The sequence below is a fragment of the Macaca nemestrina genome, chromosome 20 (assembly GCF_043159975.1).
Source record: "Macaca nemestrina isolate mMacNem1 chromosome 20, mMacNem.hap1, whole genome shotgun sequence".
NCBI classification, from domain to species: Eukaryota; Metazoa; Chordata; class Mammalia; order Primates; family Cercopithecidae; genus Macaca; species Macaca nemestrina.
Window position 1 is genome coordinate 10,609,284 of NC_092144.1, and position 17,003 is coordinate 10,626,286.

The window sequence follows — 17,003 nt, forward strand, 5'->3', positions numbered from 1 at the left end:
TTTTTTTGAGATGGAGTTTCACTCTTGTTGCCCAGCCTGGAGTGGAATGGCACGATCTCGGCTCACTACAGCCTCCACCTCCTGGGTTCAAGCGCTCTCTCACCACAGCCTCCAGAGTAGCTGGGATTACAGGTGCCTGCCACCACACCTGGCTAACTTGTATTTTTAGTAGAGACGGGGTTTCACCATGCTGGCCAGGCTGGTCTCGAACTCCTGATGTCAGGTAACCCACCTGCCTTAGCCTTCCAAAGTTGCTGGTATTACAGGCATGAGCCACCATGCCCAACCCCGTCTTTTCTTTTCTTTTTGAGATGGAGTCTTGCTGTTGCCCAGGCTGGAGTGCAGTGGCACAATCTCGGCTCACTGCAAGCTCCGCCTCCCAGATTCACGCCATTCTCCTGCCTCAGCCTCCCAAGTAGCTGGGACTACAGGCACCCGCCACCTCGCCAGGATATTTTTTTTTTTGAGACGGAGTCTCACTATGTCGCCCAGGCTGGAGTGCAGTGGCGCGATCTCAGCTCACTGCAAGCTCCGCCTCCCGGGTTCACACCATTCTCCTGCCTCAGCCTCCCGAGTAGCTGGGACTACAGGCGCCCGCCATGATGCCCGGCTAATTTTTTTTTGTATATTTAGTAGAGACGGGGTTTCACCGTGTTAGCCAGGATGGTCTGGATCTCCTGACCTCATGATCCGCCCGCCTCGGCCTCCCAAAGTGCTGGGATTACAGGCGTGAGCCACGGCACCCAGCCCAGGCTAGTTTTTTATATTTTTAGTAGCGATGGGGTTTTACCGTGTTAGCCAGGATGGTCTTGATCTCCTGACCTTGTAATCCACCCACCTCAGCCTCCCAAAGTGTTGGGGGGTTTCACCATGTTGGCCAGGATGGTCTTGACGTCTTGACCTTGTGATCCACCCGCCTCAGGCTCCCAAAGTGTTGGAATTACAGGCGTGAGCCACCGCGCCCGGCCCTTATCCCTGTTTTCTAGGTTGATCTCCCTGGAGGCCACCAGTTCAGCCTTATCACCCACAGGACTTGAGGGTCACCTCAATGGACCGTTTCAGTGTCTGCCGAATGTGCTCAGAAGCTGTTAAGGCTGACTGTTCCCTCTGCCTAAAAACGCCCCTGATTAAGAAAGAATTGCAGGCCGGGCGCGGTGGCTCAAGCCTGTAATCCCAGCACTTTAGGAGGCCGAGACGGGCGGATCACGAGGTCAGGAGATCGAGACCATCCTGGCTAACATGGTGAAACCCCGTCTCTACTAAAAAATACAAAAAAAAACTAGCCAGGCGAGGTGGTGGGCGCCTGTAGTCCCAGCTACTCGGGAGGCTGAGGCAGGAGAATGGTGTGAACCCGGGAGGCGGAGCTTGCAGTGAGCCGAGATCCGGCTACTGCACTCCAGCCTGGGCGAAAGAGCGAAACTCCGCCTCAAAAAAAAAAAAAAAAAAAAAAAAGAAAGAATTGCACTTAAGTTCAGTCATGGAAAGCGACATGAAACCCAAGTCCAAGTTCATGGAACTAACACATCCAAGGACAAAGCTGTACCCAGGGACAACCGTGTGGGTGGGACCCCACCTCCCTCTCTCCTCCCTCAGGCAGGCAGGTGGTGTACAAGCCTCCTTTCCTTAGTGGTACCCAAAACACCGAGGATGGGAGGATGATGAACACATTGATTGGCCGGCCCTGGACTGGAGCACATTTTCAATCAGTTAGGACTTATTTTGGTATCTGTCACAGAAAAACCCCCAAACCAGCAGCTTACACAAGGTAGAAGTTGAGATTGGTTCTCTCCCTTCTCTCCCCCATTTGTAAGTCTGTGTTGATATCTGGCTCTGCTATCATCAGGGAACCAGGCTCCTGTCATCCCTAAGGGACTGCACTCGTCTGTACATGTGGCAGTATGGCTGCCAGGGCTCCAGCCATCACGCCCACATTCCAGGAAATAGGAAGGGGGAAGAAAGGTTGTACTTGTCATTTAAGAATCCTTCTAGAAGTGTCATGTAACACTTCCACGTACATTTCACTGGCCAGACCTTAACTACAAGGGCAGCTGGGAAGTGTTGTGTTTTAGCTCCCAAAGTGCTAGGATTACAGGCATGAGCCACTGCGCCAGGCCAAATTTTTTAATTTTTTTATAGAGAAGGGGTCTTGCCATGTTCCCCAGGCTGGTCTCCAACTCCTGGGCTCAAGTGACCTGCCCGCCTCTGCCTCCTACAGTGCTGGGATTGCAGGCCTGAGCCACTGTGCTCGGCCCGGCTTATCTTTTTAAGTCCTGGCACAAAAGTTGCTTCTGTCCTCCATGAAGCACACTCTGGTGTGGCTCCTGTCACAATCTGGGCCTCTCTCTAGTTTTAGAGTGTTGTCTGCTTTTGTGTGGACTCCTCCGTCAGCAGTGGGAGGAGAGCCACGTCACTTGTGTCTTGTCTCTCTGGTGCCTAGCAGAGTCTGGGCACACCGTGGCACTCAAACATACCCCCTGAATGAATAAGGGCCAGCCTTGTAACACCTGGGAGCTGTCGTCGAATACAGCAGTGTCATCTGTCCCATCTTGCCACAGATGTGAAACTGCAGGCCTGGCATGGATAAGTCGACTCCCGTTGGTTACTGAGCTGAGGCCACTCTAGGAGCTGAGGCCAAAATCAGGAGAAAAAGAAATCCAGTAAAAAAAAAAAAAAAAAGCCAGGCACGGTGGCTCACACCTGTAATCCCAGCACTTGGGGAGGCCGAGGTAGGTGGATCACAAAGTCAGGAGATTGAGACCATCCTGGCTAACATGGTGAAACCCCATCTCTACTAAAAATATAAAAACTTAGCCGGGCGTGGTGGCAGCTACTCAGGAGGCTGAGGCAGGAGAATGGCATGAACCCGGGAGGCGGAGCTTGCGGTGAGCTGAGATCACATCACTGCACTCCAGCCTGGGCGACAGCGAGACTCCGTCTCAAAAAAAAAAAAGAAGTCTAGCTGGGCACGGTGGTTCACACATGTAATTCCAGCACTTTGGGAGGCTGAGGTGGGTGGATCACCTGAGGTCAGGAGTTCAAGACCAGCCTGACCACCATGGTGAAACGCCATCTCTACTAAATACAAAAAATTAGCTGGGAGTGGTGACACATGCCTGTAATCCCAGCTACTTGGGACGCTGAGGCAGGAGAATCGCTTGAACCCGGGAGGCAGAGGTTGCTGTGAGCTGACATTGTGCCATTGCACTCCAGCCTGGGCAACAAGAATGAAACTCTGTCTAAAAAAAAAAAAAAAAAAATCTACGTGCACACATTTCATTTGAAACGGATCTGACCACAGCAGATGCCTGCTGGGTGGAAGACGCAGCCACGAGGCTCCTGGCTACCACTCGGTGTCCACCAGGCTCCAGAGGTAGTCACTGATGAATTTCCTGGAGAGCTGGGTGCTGTCCAGGTGGATGGGCTGGGCCACACTGGGGCCATGATGGACTGAGGCACAGATGTAAGGAAAGCCTGGGACACACAGCCCCTCACACAACCCCATGGGGAAAAGGATACTGCCTTTACTTTTTTTTTTAGAGAGAAAAGTCTCATTCTGTAGGCCAGACTGGAGTGCAGTGGTGCAATCTCGGCTCATTGCAACCTCTGCCTCCTGGGGTTAAGCGATTCTCATGCCTCGGCCTCCTGAGTAGCTGGGACTACAGGCATATGCCACCACGCCCGACCTCGGGTGATCTGCCCGCCTCGGCCTCCCAAAGTGCTGGGATTACAGGCGTGAGCCACCACACCTGGGCTGCTATACTTTACTGTATATTTATTGTAGACACGGGGTCTCACTGACACCCAGGCTGGTCTCAAACTCCTGGCCTCAAGTGATCCTCCCACCTCAGCCTCCCAGGTAGCTGGGACTACAGGTGCACACTACCACACCTGGCTAATTTTTACAGGGTCTTGCTATGCACCATTTTACATCCCTACCTACAGTGCATAAGGGTTAAAATGGCTCCCCAAAAAGGATACTGCCTTTGATCATCCCTGGTTCACACTCATAATCCCACTCAATTTTACTAATTTGGTGGTAAAGTTGAGCCACGTACCTACAGGAAGACAAAAAAAAAAAAAGAAAGTAAGTTACCCAGCACTGACTTCAACCAAGAGCCGGACTGCACAAGGAGGCACAGGCAGGCACATGCTTTGGCAGAACCTACACGGCCGAGGGGATTGTGACTGTCATGTCCTCGTCGACCTCCTTCTCCTGTCGCTCCAGATCTGCCTCGATCTCCTTGAGCTCTTCCAGCTCTCTGGTGAGCTGAGTAGGACAGGTCGTTAAGGACCCCAGCTTTTGAGAGGGCTGCCCCTGCGCTAACTGCAGCTGGGAGGCCCAGTGTCTTGGCTCTATCTACGCACACTTTCTACTTTGAGTCAGAGTTTTGCTTTGTCACCCAGGCTGGAGTGCAGTGGCGTGATCTCAGCTCACTGCAACCTCCGCCTCCCAGGTTCAAGTGATTCTCAAGCCCCTGCCTCCTGAGTAGCTGGAATTATAGGCGCACACCACCACCTCCTGCTAATTCGTGTATTTTTAGTAGAGGCAGGATTTCACCATGTTGGCCAGGCTGGTCTCGAACTCCTGACCTCAAGTGATCTGTCTGCTTCAGCCTCCCAAAGTGCTGTGATTACAGGTGTGAGTCACTGTGCCTGGTCTTTTCTTTCTGTTTTTTTTTTTTTTTTTTTTTTTGAGACAGGGTCTTGCTCTGTCACCCAGGTTGGAGTGCAGCCTCAATCTCCCAGGCCCAAGTAATCCTTCCACCTCGGCCTCCCAAGTAGCTGAGACTACAGGCATGTACCACCATGCCCAGCTTGCTTGCTTATTTATTCATGTATTTATTTATTTACTTATTGAGACAAAGTCTCACTCTGTTGCCCAGGCTGGAGTGCAGTGGCGCGATCTCAGCTCACTGCAAGCTCCGCCTCCTGGGCTCACGGCATTCTCCTGCCTCAGCCTCCTGAGTAGCTGGAAACAGGCACCGGACACCACGCCTGGCTAATTTTTTTTGTATTTTTAGTAGAGACGGGGTTTCACTGTGTTAGCCAGGATGGTCTCGATCTCCTGACCTCGTGATCCGCCCGCCTCAGCCTCCCAAAGTGCTAGGATTACAGGCGTGAGCCACCACGCCCGGCTTAATTTTTTTATTTTTGTAGAGACAGGGTCTCTGTTGCCCAGGCTGGTGTCCAACTCCTGGGCAACAGGATCCTCCCACCTGGGCTTCCCAAAGTGCTGGGATTATAGGCGCGAGCCACTGCGGCTGGCCCTATGCGTGTTTTCTAGCAAGGCTGACCCCTAGCAGAAAAGGATATAGGAGGCTGGCCTTCAGATGGGCGTCCTCCTCCCCGGCCTCCTGAAACCCGGTTTCCAGCTGCTGCAGCTCCACGCCTCCCTGGTGCACCTGCTCTTTTGCGTTGAGAAGGTTCTGGGCCACTTCCTTTTCCATGGTGAGGATCTCTGCAGGGTGGAGAGAAGCAGGCTCCCTAGGGTCTGTCCTTCCCCAAGGAGAGCAGAGAGAAGGTGGTTCACCACCTCCACTGGCAAGAAACATGCCCCTTCTTGTCTGCAGCCCTGTCCAGAGAGTTCCACTGGCAACTTGTACAACTACTGTTTCACCAAAACACATTTAAATACACCAAAGATAAAACCTCATCCTTCTTCACACACCTAAAATAGTTTATAACAAAATAGTTGGCCAGACATGGTGGCTCATGCCTGTAATCCCAGCACTTTGGGAGCCTGAGGCAGGAGGATTGCTTGAGGCCAAGAGTTCAGGCCTGGGCAACATAGGGAGATCCTCTCTCTACAAAACTAAAAAAATTAGGCAGGGCGTGGTGGTTCACACCTGTAATCCCAGAACTTTGGGAGGTCGAAGCCGGGCAGATCACCTGAGGTCGGGAGTTCAAGACCAGCCTTGTCAACGTGGTAAAATCCCGTCACTATTAAAAACACAAAAAATTAGCTGGATGTGGTGGCAGGTGCCTGTAATCCTAGCTACTTGGGAGGCTGAGGCAGGAGAATCACTTGAACCCAGGAGGTGGAGGCTGCAGTGAGCCGAGATTGCACCACTGTACTCCAGCCTGGGCGGCTGAGTGAAACTCCATCTCAAAAAAAAAAAAAAAAAGGCTGGGCACAGTGGCTCACACCTGTAATCCCAGCATTTTGGGAGGCCGGGGCAGGCAGATCACCTGAGGTTGGGAGTTCGAGACTAGCCTGACCAACACGGAGAAACCCCATCTCTACCAAAAATACAAAATTAGCCAGGTATGGTGGTGCATGCCTGTAATCCCAACTACTCAGGAGACTGAGACAGGAGAATCACTTGAACCCAGGAGGCAGAGGCTGCAGTGAGTTGAGATCGCGTCATTGTACTCCAGCCTGGGCAACAAGAGCGAAACTCCGTCTTAAAAAAAAAAAAAAAAAAAAGTGAAAAAAAATTAGCCGGCTGTGGTGGCACAGGTCTGCAATCCTAGCTGCTTGGGAGGCTGAGGTGGGAGGATCCCGTGAGCCCAGGATGTTGAGGCTGCAGTGATCCAAGATGGCGCCACTGCATTCCAGTCTGAGTGACAGAGTGAGACTGTCTCACACAGACACAAAGACACACACACACACACACTCACACACACATTTATAGCAAGAAGCACAGGACTCACTTTCCACATCCAATGAGCCTTGCAAGCCTGGTAGCTCCCTTCCTCCTGCTCAGCTCCACTCCTCATCTTCCTCATGCAGGTCCCCCATCCCTCCGAGACCACCCTAACAGCTTTCCTGCTGCTCCTCCTACCCCGCCTGATGTTTTGGTCTCTCCCTAAGCCAATCTGCCAATCCATTCTGCTCTCTGCTGCATGAGAGGCCAAGTGGGAAGTCACTCCCCTGCTCAAAGACCTACCATGGCTCCCCAGTGTCTCCAGGATAAAGCCCAGATCTCCTTTCACATCTTCACAATCCTAAACAGCCTTCTTTCTCCCTACCATGAACTTTTCTCTCTGCTCATCATTTTGCACATACGCCTCAGTTCTCACCTGGGCCCCTGTGCTCCATGGAATGTCCCCATGCTCCCGCCCAGCAGGCACACCCATACCTGGCCTTCAAGGCCTCCTGGGTGATGCCCAGCTCAGGCAGTGGGGCGCTCTCCTCTCCCTCCCAGAGTGCAGCTGTGCTTCCAGGACAGCCCCGGCACACTGAATTATTCCTTCCTCACCTTTCTACTTCAAATCAGATACCGCATCTTCTATTCACTTTTTGTCTCCAGCACCTACCCGAAATAAAAATGTGTTGAGGCCGGGTGCGGTGGCTCAAGCCTGTAATCCCAGCACTTTGGGAGGCCGAGGCGGGCGGATCACGAGGTCAGGAGATCGAGACCATCCTGGCTAACACGGTGAAACCCTGTCTCTACTAAAAAATACAAAAAAAAACTAGCCAGGCAAGGTGGCGGGCGCCTGTAGTCCCAGCTACTCGGGAGGCTGAGGCAGGAGAATGGCGTGAACCCAGGAGGCGGAGCTTGCAGTGAGCTGAGATCCGGCCACTGCACTCCAGCCTGGGCGACAGAGCGAGACTCCGTCTCAAAAAAAAAAAAAAAAAAAAAAAAAAGGTATTGAACACCCAGAAAGAGCAAAAACATCTTGGCCAGGTGCGGTGGCTCACGCCTGTAATCCCAGCAATTTGGGAGGCCAAGGTGGGTGGATCATTTGAGGTCAGGAGTTCAAGACCAGCCTTGCCAACATGGTAAAATCCTGTCTCTACTAGAAATACAAAAATTAGGCCAGGCACGGTGGCTCACGCTTGTAATCCCAGCACTTTGGGAGGCTGAGGCAGGCAGATGACGAGGTCAGGAGTTCGAGACTAGCCTGGCCAACACAGTGAAACCCCGTCTCTACTAAAAATACAAAAATTAGGGGGTTGGGGGCTAGGGGAGGGATGACATTAGGAGAAATACCTAATGTAGATGATGGGGATGGGTTGATGGGTGCAGCAAACCACCATGGCATGTGTATACCTATGTAACAAACCTGCACATTCTGCACAGATATCCCAGAACTTAAAGTATAATAATAATAGTAAAAAAAAAAAAAAAAAAAAAGGAAAATAAAATATGTGACCTTGCCGGGGGGGAAAAAAAAAAGGCTTGGCACAGTGGCTCACGCCTGTAATCTCAGCACTTTGGGAGGCCGAGGCGGGTGGATTCCTGAGGTCGGGAGTTCGAGACCAGCCTGACTAACACAGAGAAACCCCGTCTCTACTAAAAATACAAAATTAGCCAGGTGTGGTGGCGCATGCCTGTAATCCCAGCTACTCGGGACGCCGAGGCAGGAGAATCGCTTGAACCCGGGAGGAGGAGATTGTGGTGAGCCGACATCGTGCCACTGCACTCCAGCCTGAGCAACAAGAGCAAAACTCTGTCTTATAAAAAAAAAAACAAAAAACACTACTGGTGGCTGGGCACAGTGGCTCATGACTGGAATCCCAGCACTTTGAGAGGCCAAGGCAGAAGAATCGCTTGGATCCAGGAGTTTGAGACCACCGTAGGCAACACGGCAAAACCCCATCTCTACTAAAAATACAAACAATTAACTGGGCGTTGTGGTGTGTACCTGTAGTCCCAACTACTTAGGAGGCTGAGATGGGAGGATCACCTGAACCAGGGAGGTTGAGGCTGCAGTGAGCTATAACTGCTGTCACTGTGCCACTGCACTCCAGCCTGGGTGACAGAGAGAGATCCTTTCTCAAAAACCCAAACCAAACCAAACCAAAACAAAAATGGCTACTGTTCCTTCCTAGAAACCTGCCAACTCAGAGAAAGCAGATTAAATGCTTCCCAAAAGGCCCATGTTTAAGTTTTAGAAACTCACATTAAGTTATTTGCAATCACAGTATGACATGTATATGGTTCTGCAAACATAAACACACATGCACACACCCTTCTCCAAGCCTCTCCGCCCCTCTGAAGCAGCCACTTTCAAGTTTTAGCTGTTTTCTCTGGCACTGGCCCCCACATTTCTAAGTAACTTGCTTATGCTGCTATTTCTTGATGGGTCTGGTTCGGATGGTGCCTGCTGATTTCCTGTTAGGACAGCTGAGGCTCCGGCTGGCTCACACAGCCTTCCCACCCGCTGTCTGTCCGCCCTCCCGAGGGACAATGGACTCTTCTTGAATTCTTCCCTGAGTAGTAATCTCTACCCCATGGCCGTTCATTATAAGATGCTCCTACTTGACATATTCTCACACAGCTCTCTGAGGGGACACTTTTTTTTTTTTTTTTTTTTAAAAGATGGAGTCTCGCTCTGTCACCCAGGCTGGAATGCAATGGCACGGTCTCAGCTCATTGCAACCTCCACCTCCCAGGTTCAAGTGATTCTCCTGCCTCAGCCTTCTGAGTAGCTGGGATTACAGGTACCCACCACCACGCCTGGCTAATTTTTATATTTTTACTAGAGACGGGGTTTCACCATGTTGGCCAGGCTGGTCTGGAACTCCTGACCTCGTGATCCGCTCGCCTCGGCCTCCCAAAGTGCTTAGATTACAGCTGTGAGCCACTGCACCCAGCCTTTTTTTTTTTTTTTTTGAGACAGAGTCTTGCTCTGTCGCCCAGGCTGGAGTGCAGTGGCACGATCTCAGCTCACTGCAAGCTCTGCCTCTCGGGTTCATGCCATTCTCCTGCCTCAGCCTCCCGGGTAGCTGGGACTACAGGCGCCCGCCACCATGCCCGGCTAATTTTTTTTGTATTTTTAGTAGAGATGGGGTTTCACCGTGTTAGCCAGGATGGTCTCGATCTCTTGACCTCGTGATCCGCCCGCCTTGGCCTCCCAAAGTGCTGGGATTACAGGCATGAGCCACCGCGCCCAGCACTTTTTTTTTTTTTTTAAACTTTTATTTTATTATTATGTTTGAGACAGAATCTCGCTCTGTTGCCTAGGCTGGAGTACAGTGGCATGATCTCAGCTCACTGCAATCTCTGCTTCCCAGGTTCAAGCTATTCTCCTGCCTCAGTCTCCCGAGTAGCTGGGATTACAGGCATGCGCCACCATACCTGGCTAATTTTTTTATTTTTAGTAGAGACAGGGTTTCACCATGTTGACCAGGCTGGTCTTGAACTCCCGGTCTCAAGTGATCCACCCACCTCAGCCTCCCAAAATGTTGGGATGACAGGCATGAGCCACTGCGCCCAGCCAGCCTAAGAGTGTACTTTAACTCCTCTGCCCCGCATCTGCGACATGAAAAACAGGTCCAGAGACAGAGAAGTTCAGTGACTCGCCCACAGGTACATAGCTCCAAACCTAGGATATGAACTGGATCTGTTTGACCCAAAGCCCAGGATCCCTGGATCCTGACTCTCAGTTTTCTTGGCCCCAGACTCATCCATTCTGCTAACAGCCAGGCTGGCTGAGTCACACCGTTCTCCTAAGCCATCAAAGGAGGGGGAGTTAATGGAGGGGTGGAAGGAGGAGGAGGGAAGGAGGGAAGAGCCTGCCTGGGACATTACACTCGGATAATATTCAGACTCCTCCTGGGTGCTCACCAGGCCTGGCAGTCAGGCGGCTGCTGAGCTCATCTTCTGCTCGCCAAGTTCATTCTCACCTCCTGACCTTTGCATTTGCAATCCACGCTGCCGGGAACACCATTCGTGAGCTATCCTGTGGCCGACTCCATAGGCCAATCAAGGCTCAGCCCAGGCCTCCTCATAAAATGTGACTGTACAAGGCATCCGAAACCCCTGGCGCTGCAGCTGTCAAGAACTGTATGGCAGTTCCTCAGAAATTAAACTTTGAATTACCATTTGATCTGCTTCTGGCTGAATACAAAAAAGAATTGAAACTAGAGTCTTGGGCTGGGTGCAGTGGTTCATGCCTATATTCCCAGCACTTTGGAAGACCGAGGCGGGCAGATCACGAGGTCAAGAGTTCGAGACCAGCCTGGTCAACATGGTGAAACCCTGTCTTTACTAAGAATACAAAAATTAGCTGGGCGTGTTGGCACGTGCCTGTAATCCCAGCTACTTGGCAAGCTGAGGCAGGAGAATCGCTTGAACCCGGGAGGCACAGGTTGCAGTGAGCAAAGATCACGCCACTGCACTCCAGCCTGGGCGACAGAGCAAGACTCTGTCTTGAAAAAAAAAAAAAAATAGAATCTTGAAGAGATATTTGGTCACTCGTGTTCATACCAGTGTTATTCACCACAGCCAAAAGGTGGATACAACTCAAGTGTCCATGGATGGATGAATGAATTAACACAATGAGGTCCATCCTTCTATATCATGGAATATGACTCAGCTTTAAAATGGAAGGAAATTCTGGCTGGGTGCGGTGGCTCACACTTGTCATCCCAGCACTTTGGGAGGCCGAGGCGGATGATCACTTGAGGCTGGGAGTTCAAGACCAGCCTAGCCAACATGGTGAAACCCTGTCTCTACTAAAAATACAAAAATTAGCCGGGCATGGTGGTGCATAAGTGTCTTCTCAGCTACATGGGAGGCTGAGGTGAGAGGATCACTTGAGTATGGGAGGCAGAGGTTGCAGTCAGCCAAGATCACACCACTGTATTACAGCCTGGGCAATGGAGTGAGACTCTGTCTCACAATAAGTAAATAAAATGGAAGGAAATTCTGACATAGGCTATAACATGGATGAACCTGGAGGACATTATGCTCCGTGAAATAAGCCAGACACGAAAGGGTAGATATTGTATGATTCCACTATGAAGGGTAGATATTGTACAATTCCTCTGTGAAGTTCCTAGAGGAGTCAAAGTTGAGACAGAAAGTAGATCCCTGGTGGGTGCCAGGGTCTGAGAAGGGGATGGGGAGTGACTGTTTTATGGGGGCAGAGCTTCAGTTGGGAAAGGTGAGAAAGTTCTGGAGGTAGATGATGGTGATGATGGTTGCACAGCAGTGTGAATGTGCTTAACGCCACTGGACTGTGCAGTTAAAAATAGTGAAGATGGGCCGGGCGCGGTGGCTCATGCCTGCAGTCCCAGCACTTTGGGAGGCCGAGACGGGCGGATCACGAGGTCAGGAAATCGAGACCATCCTGGCTAACCCGGTGAAACCCCGTCTCTACTAAAAATACATAAAACTAGCCGGGCGAGGTGGCGGGCGCCTGTAGTCCCAGCTACTCGGGAGGATGAGGCAGGAGAATGGCGTAAACCCGGGAGGCGGAGCTTGTAGTGAGCCGAGATTGGGCCACTGCACTCCAGCCTGGGCGACAGAGAGAGACTCCGTCTCAAAAAAAAAAAAAAAAAAAAAAAAAATGGTGAAGATGGGCCAGGCACAGTGGCTCACGCCTGCAGTCCCAGTACTATGGGAGGCCAAGGCAGGCAGATTACCTGAGGTCAGGAGCTGGAGACCAGCCTGGTCAATGTGGTGAAACCCCATCTCTACTAAAAGTACAAAAATTAGGCGGGTGTGGTGGCAAGCACCTGTAATCCCAGCTACTCAGGAGGCTGAGGTAGGAGAATATCTTGAAGCCGGGAGGTGGAGGTTGCTGTGAGCCCAGGGCCTGGCAGCAGCAGGTAATCCATAAAACATCTGAATGCCTTCAGGAAGAAGGGATGGGCTATTGTCATAACTATTTGACAGGGAAGGAAGCTGAGGCACAGAGAAGCTAGGAAACTCACCTCAAGTCTCACAGCGGACATGGGGACGGGTGCGGAGATGCAAACCTGGAGCTTTGACTCCTGAGCTCCAATTCAAACCCTGAGACCCCCAGCTCCTGCTCACGGAGCGCTCAGAAGACGCCAACCCCTCCGGGCTCCTATATTTACCACTAAACCCCTGGGGGGCGGGGGATGGTTGCTATCATAAAGCCCGGAGGGCTCAGAGGCGGCCGTCCCAGAGGGGATGGGGCAGGAGATGGAAGAGTCCAGGAAAGAAGGAGTGTTGAGGTCGGCCTGGTTGCCCGCTCCCAGCACCCGGGCCCTGTTCCCCGTGGGCCCGCGCCCACGCTCCAGCCCTCACCTCGCAGCTGCTGCTCGGCACCGTCTTGCGTCTCCAGCAGCCGCTCCACCACCTGCTCGTGGCGCCCCAGCAGCCGTCTCTGCTGCGCCTCGGCGCGGTTGGCGCCCAGCAGGCTGAGCAACCCCTGGCTCACCTCCTCTATGTCGCGGAAGGCGGCCATGACTACGCCGGGCCCCAACCCGCGCAAATTTGACTGCCCGCGGAGTCCGCCCTCTTCCCGAAGAGGTTGCTTTCCATTGGAATTTTTCTACGTCAGTCATAAGCAATAGCCAATAGGCATAGGGAGCAGCGTCTTAGACTGGGGGAAGCCGCCTAGGGTCTGGCCTGGTGCGCCTGCGACCACTCCTCCGTCAGTCATCGGCGATGACCAATCGGCGCAGGAAGCGAGAGGCTCCGTTAGCCCTCCCGATGCGCCTGCGCGGGATGGAAAGCGGCTGTTTATTTCTCCATAGGTCGAGCGCCTGCTCTGTGCAGGGCCGGGTTCTAAAGGCAAAGCCTCAAGCAGCTTCTCCTGGAACTTACATCCTACAGTGTGTGCGTGGGATACACACAATAAGCATAGAGAATAAGCAGATTCTATGAGAGGCTGCATAGAAATATGGCGTCTGTAGCCAAGTTACTGGGTTCGAATCCCAGCGTTGCCACTTACTAGCTGTGTCACCCTGGGCAGATTTCACCCCTATGTGCGGTACTTTCCTCCATAGTAAAATGAGGGTCATACTAGTGCCTATGTCAGGGTTGACGTGAGAATTCTTATTGCTTTTTTTTTAGCGACAAGGTATTGATTGCTCTGTCACTCAGGCTGAAGTGCAGTGGCACAATCCGTTGCATCTTCGACCTCGGGCCTCCAGCAATCCTCCTGCCTCCGCCTCCCAAAGTACTGGGATTACAGGCGTGAGCCACCGAGCCCAGCCTGGCGTGATAGTGTCTGCTATTCGGTAGGTGCTATATGGTTGTTTAATGAAACATACATAGAATCCTAGCATATAGCTGGGTGCAGTGGCTCACGCCCGTAAGTCTCAGCTCTTTGGGAGGCTAAGGCAGGAGGATCGCTTGAGCCCTGGAGTTCGAAACCAGCCTGTCTCAAAACAAAACAAAACAAAACAAAACAAAGAAAAGATCAGTGCTGACTCTTAACGAGCTGGTTCCATGCTAGACACTGGTATTTCTGCAAGAAACGATTAAGATGTTAAGATGGGCCGGGCGCGGTGGCTCAAGCCTGTAATCCCAGCACTTTGGGAGGCCGAGGCGGGCGGATCACAAGGTCAGGAGATCGAGACCACAGTGAAACCCCGTCTCTACTAAAAATACAAAAAATTAGCCGGGCGCGGTGGCGGGCGCCTGTAGTCCCAGCTACTCAGGAGGCTGAGGCAGGAGAATGGCGGGAACCCGGGAGGCGGAGCTTGCAGTGAGCCGAGATCCCGCCACTGCACTCCAGCCTGGGCAACAGCGTGAGACTCCGTCTCAAAAAAAAAAAAAAAAAAAAAAAAAAAAAAAAAAAGATGTTAAGATGGCTTTTTTTTTTTTTTTTTTTTTTTTTGAGATGGAGTCTCACTCTGTTGCCCAGGCTGGAGTGCAATGGCGCGATCTCGGCTCACTACAACCTCCGCTTCCTGGGTTCAAGGCATTCTCCTGCATCAGCCTCCTGAGCAGCTGGGATTACAGACACCAGCCACCACACCCGGCTAATTTTTTGTATTTTTAGTAGAGACGGGGTTTCACTATGTTAGCCATGCTGGTCTCGAACTCCTGACCTCGTGATCCGCCTGCCTCAGGTTCCCAAAGTGCTGGGATTATAGGCATGAGCCACCATACCCAGCCTGACATCATTTTTATGTGTGCTACCACCTAAAGAACATCTCGTTGCTTTCCTATGATTTTTTTTCTTTTTTTTTTTTTTTTTTTTTCTTTTGAGACAGTTTCACTCTTGTTGGAGAGTGCAATGGCATGATCTCGGCTCGCTGCAACCCCCACCTCCCAGATTCAAGTGATTCTCCTGCCTCAACCTTCAGAGTAGCTGGGATTATAGGCATGCATCACCACGCACAGTTCATTTTGTATTTTTAGTAGAGACAGGGTTTCTCCATGTTGGTCAAGCTGGTCTTGAACTCCCAACCTCAGGTGATCCACCTGCCTCGGCCTCCCAAAGTGCTGGGATTACAGGTGTGAGCCACTGTGCCCGGCCTTCTTTTCTTCCTTTTTTTTTTTTTTTTTGTTTGTTTGTTTGATATGGGGTCTTGTTCTGTCCCCCAGGCTGAAGTGCAGTGGCTCAGGTGATCCTTTCATTTCAGCCTTCCAAGTAGCCGGGACTACAGGTGGGTGTCACCCTTTGGTGCCTGAGAGCATGGCTTCTAGACCAGCTGTGTGATCTTGGCATAGAATTCACCTTCTTTGTGCCTAAAGGCAGTGAATAACAATTATGCAGAGTGAAAGCAAGAGGGGATAAGACCTTGGGTTCACTTTCTGACGCTGCAGTTTACCTGTGACCTTGGCAGGTTCCTAACCTTTCTAAGCCAGAGTGGCTAAAGATAGCCCTTTCTTATTAGCTGCCAGGAGGTGTCCCGGAGATAAGCCAGGCAAGATTGTGCAACTCGAGCCTGATAGATATAAAGGCTCCTGTGGAAAAATGCCACCCGCCCACCTCCCTTCCAAAAAAGCAAAGCGAGAACCACTTCACAGCCATTAGGATGGCTACTGTCCAAAACCAACCAACCAGCCAAGCAACCTGGAAAATAACAAGTGTTGATCAAGAGGTAGAGAAATTGGAATACTGTGTACCCTTGCTGAGAATGTAAAATGGTGCAACTGCTGCGGGAAACAGTATGGCAGTTCCTCAAAAAATTAAAAATAGTATTACCATATCAGCAATTCCACTTCTGGGTATGTCCCCAGAAGAATTGAAAGCAGGTTGTTGGACTAGGCTCAGTGGCTCATGCCTGTAATCCCAGCACTTTGGGAGGCCAAGGCGGTCGGATCACCTGAGGTCAGGAGTTCGAGACTAGCCTGACCAACATGGAGAAACTCCATCTCTGCTAAAAATACAAAATTAGCCGGGCGTGGTGGCACGTGCCTGTAATCCCAGCTACTAGGGAGGCTGAGGCAGGAGAATCGCTTGAACCTGGGAGGCGGAGGTTGCGGTGAGCTGAGATCGCGCCATTGCACTCCAGCCTGGGCAACAAGAGTGAAACTCTGTCTCAAAAAAAAAAAAGAAAAAAAGAAAGAAAGGAGGTTGTAGGACATATATTTGCAAGTCCATGTTCACAGCAGCCATTATTCACAATAGCCAAAGGGTGAAAACAGCACAAGTGTCCTTAGATAGAAGAATTAATAAACAAAACGTGGTTCATCTCAACAACGCAATTTTTTTTTTTTTTTTTTTGAGATGGAGTCTTGCTCTGGTGCGCACGTGTAATCCCTGATACATGGGAGGCTGAGACAGGAGAATCACCTGAACCCGGGAGGTGGAGGTTGCAGTGAGCTGAGATGGCACCACTGCACTCCTGCCTGAGCAACAACAGTGAAACTCCATCCCCACCCCCCACAAAGAGAAAGGAAATTCTGACACATGCCACAAGGTGGATGAAGACATGTTCAGTGAAATAAGCCAGACACAAAAAGACAAACACTGTGTGATTCCACTTATAGGAGGTCCCTAGAGTCGTCAGATTCATAAAAGCAGAACGTAGAACAGTGGGTCCCAGGGGCTGGGGAGGAGGATGGGGAGTGAGTGTTTCATGGGGACAGAGTTTCAGTTTTGCAAACTGAGAAAGTTCTGGAGATGGATGGTGGTGATGGTTGCACAACAGTGTGAATGTGCTTAATGCCATTGAACTCTGCACTTCAAAATGTTTAAAGTGGTACATTTTATGTCATGTATATTTTACCACAATTAAAATTAAAAATCTACTTAAAAAAAAAAAAGCAAAGCAAGAAACTGCATGACGGGGAAATACGGTCTTAAGGGTGAGCTGAACGAGAGAAATAAAGATAATGACAAATGGAACTGGCAATTGCTTTGTGAGAAACAGTTTATTTCCTAAGACAAGGGCTTCT

The 17,003-nt window shown here is 51.1% G+C and overlaps 1 protein-coding gene across 3 annotated transcripts; it reads right to left on the reverse strand.

The window, feature by feature from the left end:
- Nucleotides 1-1,450: 1,450 nt before the first annotated feature.
- Nucleotides 1,451-13,137, reverse strand: LOC105473505 (SPC24 component of NDC80 kinetochore complex). Of its 3 annotated transcripts, none has more exons than XM_071086063.1 (5): nucleotides 12,951-13,137; nucleotides 5,314-5,458; nucleotides 4,167-4,271; nucleotides 4,027-4,055; nucleotides 1,451-2,494 (listed from the first exon to the last, which is right to left on the reverse strand). In XM_071086063.1, exons 1-5 carry the CDS (start codon nucleotides 13,108-13,110, stop codon nucleotides 2,385-2,387), a joined length of 549 nt encoding a protein of 182 aa, XP_070942164.1. In that variant the 5' UTR covers nucleotides 13,111-13,137; the 3' UTR covers nucleotides 1,451-2,384. The 3 variants fall into 3 exon arrangements, with proteins under 3 accessions (XP_070942164.1, XP_011725706.2, XP_024645382.2); XM_011727404.2 differs by having other exon boundaries at nucleotides 1,453-3,447; nucleotides 3,979-4,055; nucleotides 12,951-13,134; XM_024789614.2 differs by having other exon boundaries at nucleotides 2,393-2,629; nucleotides 4,035-4,055.
- Nucleotides 13,138-17,003: the final 3,866 nt, after the last annotated feature.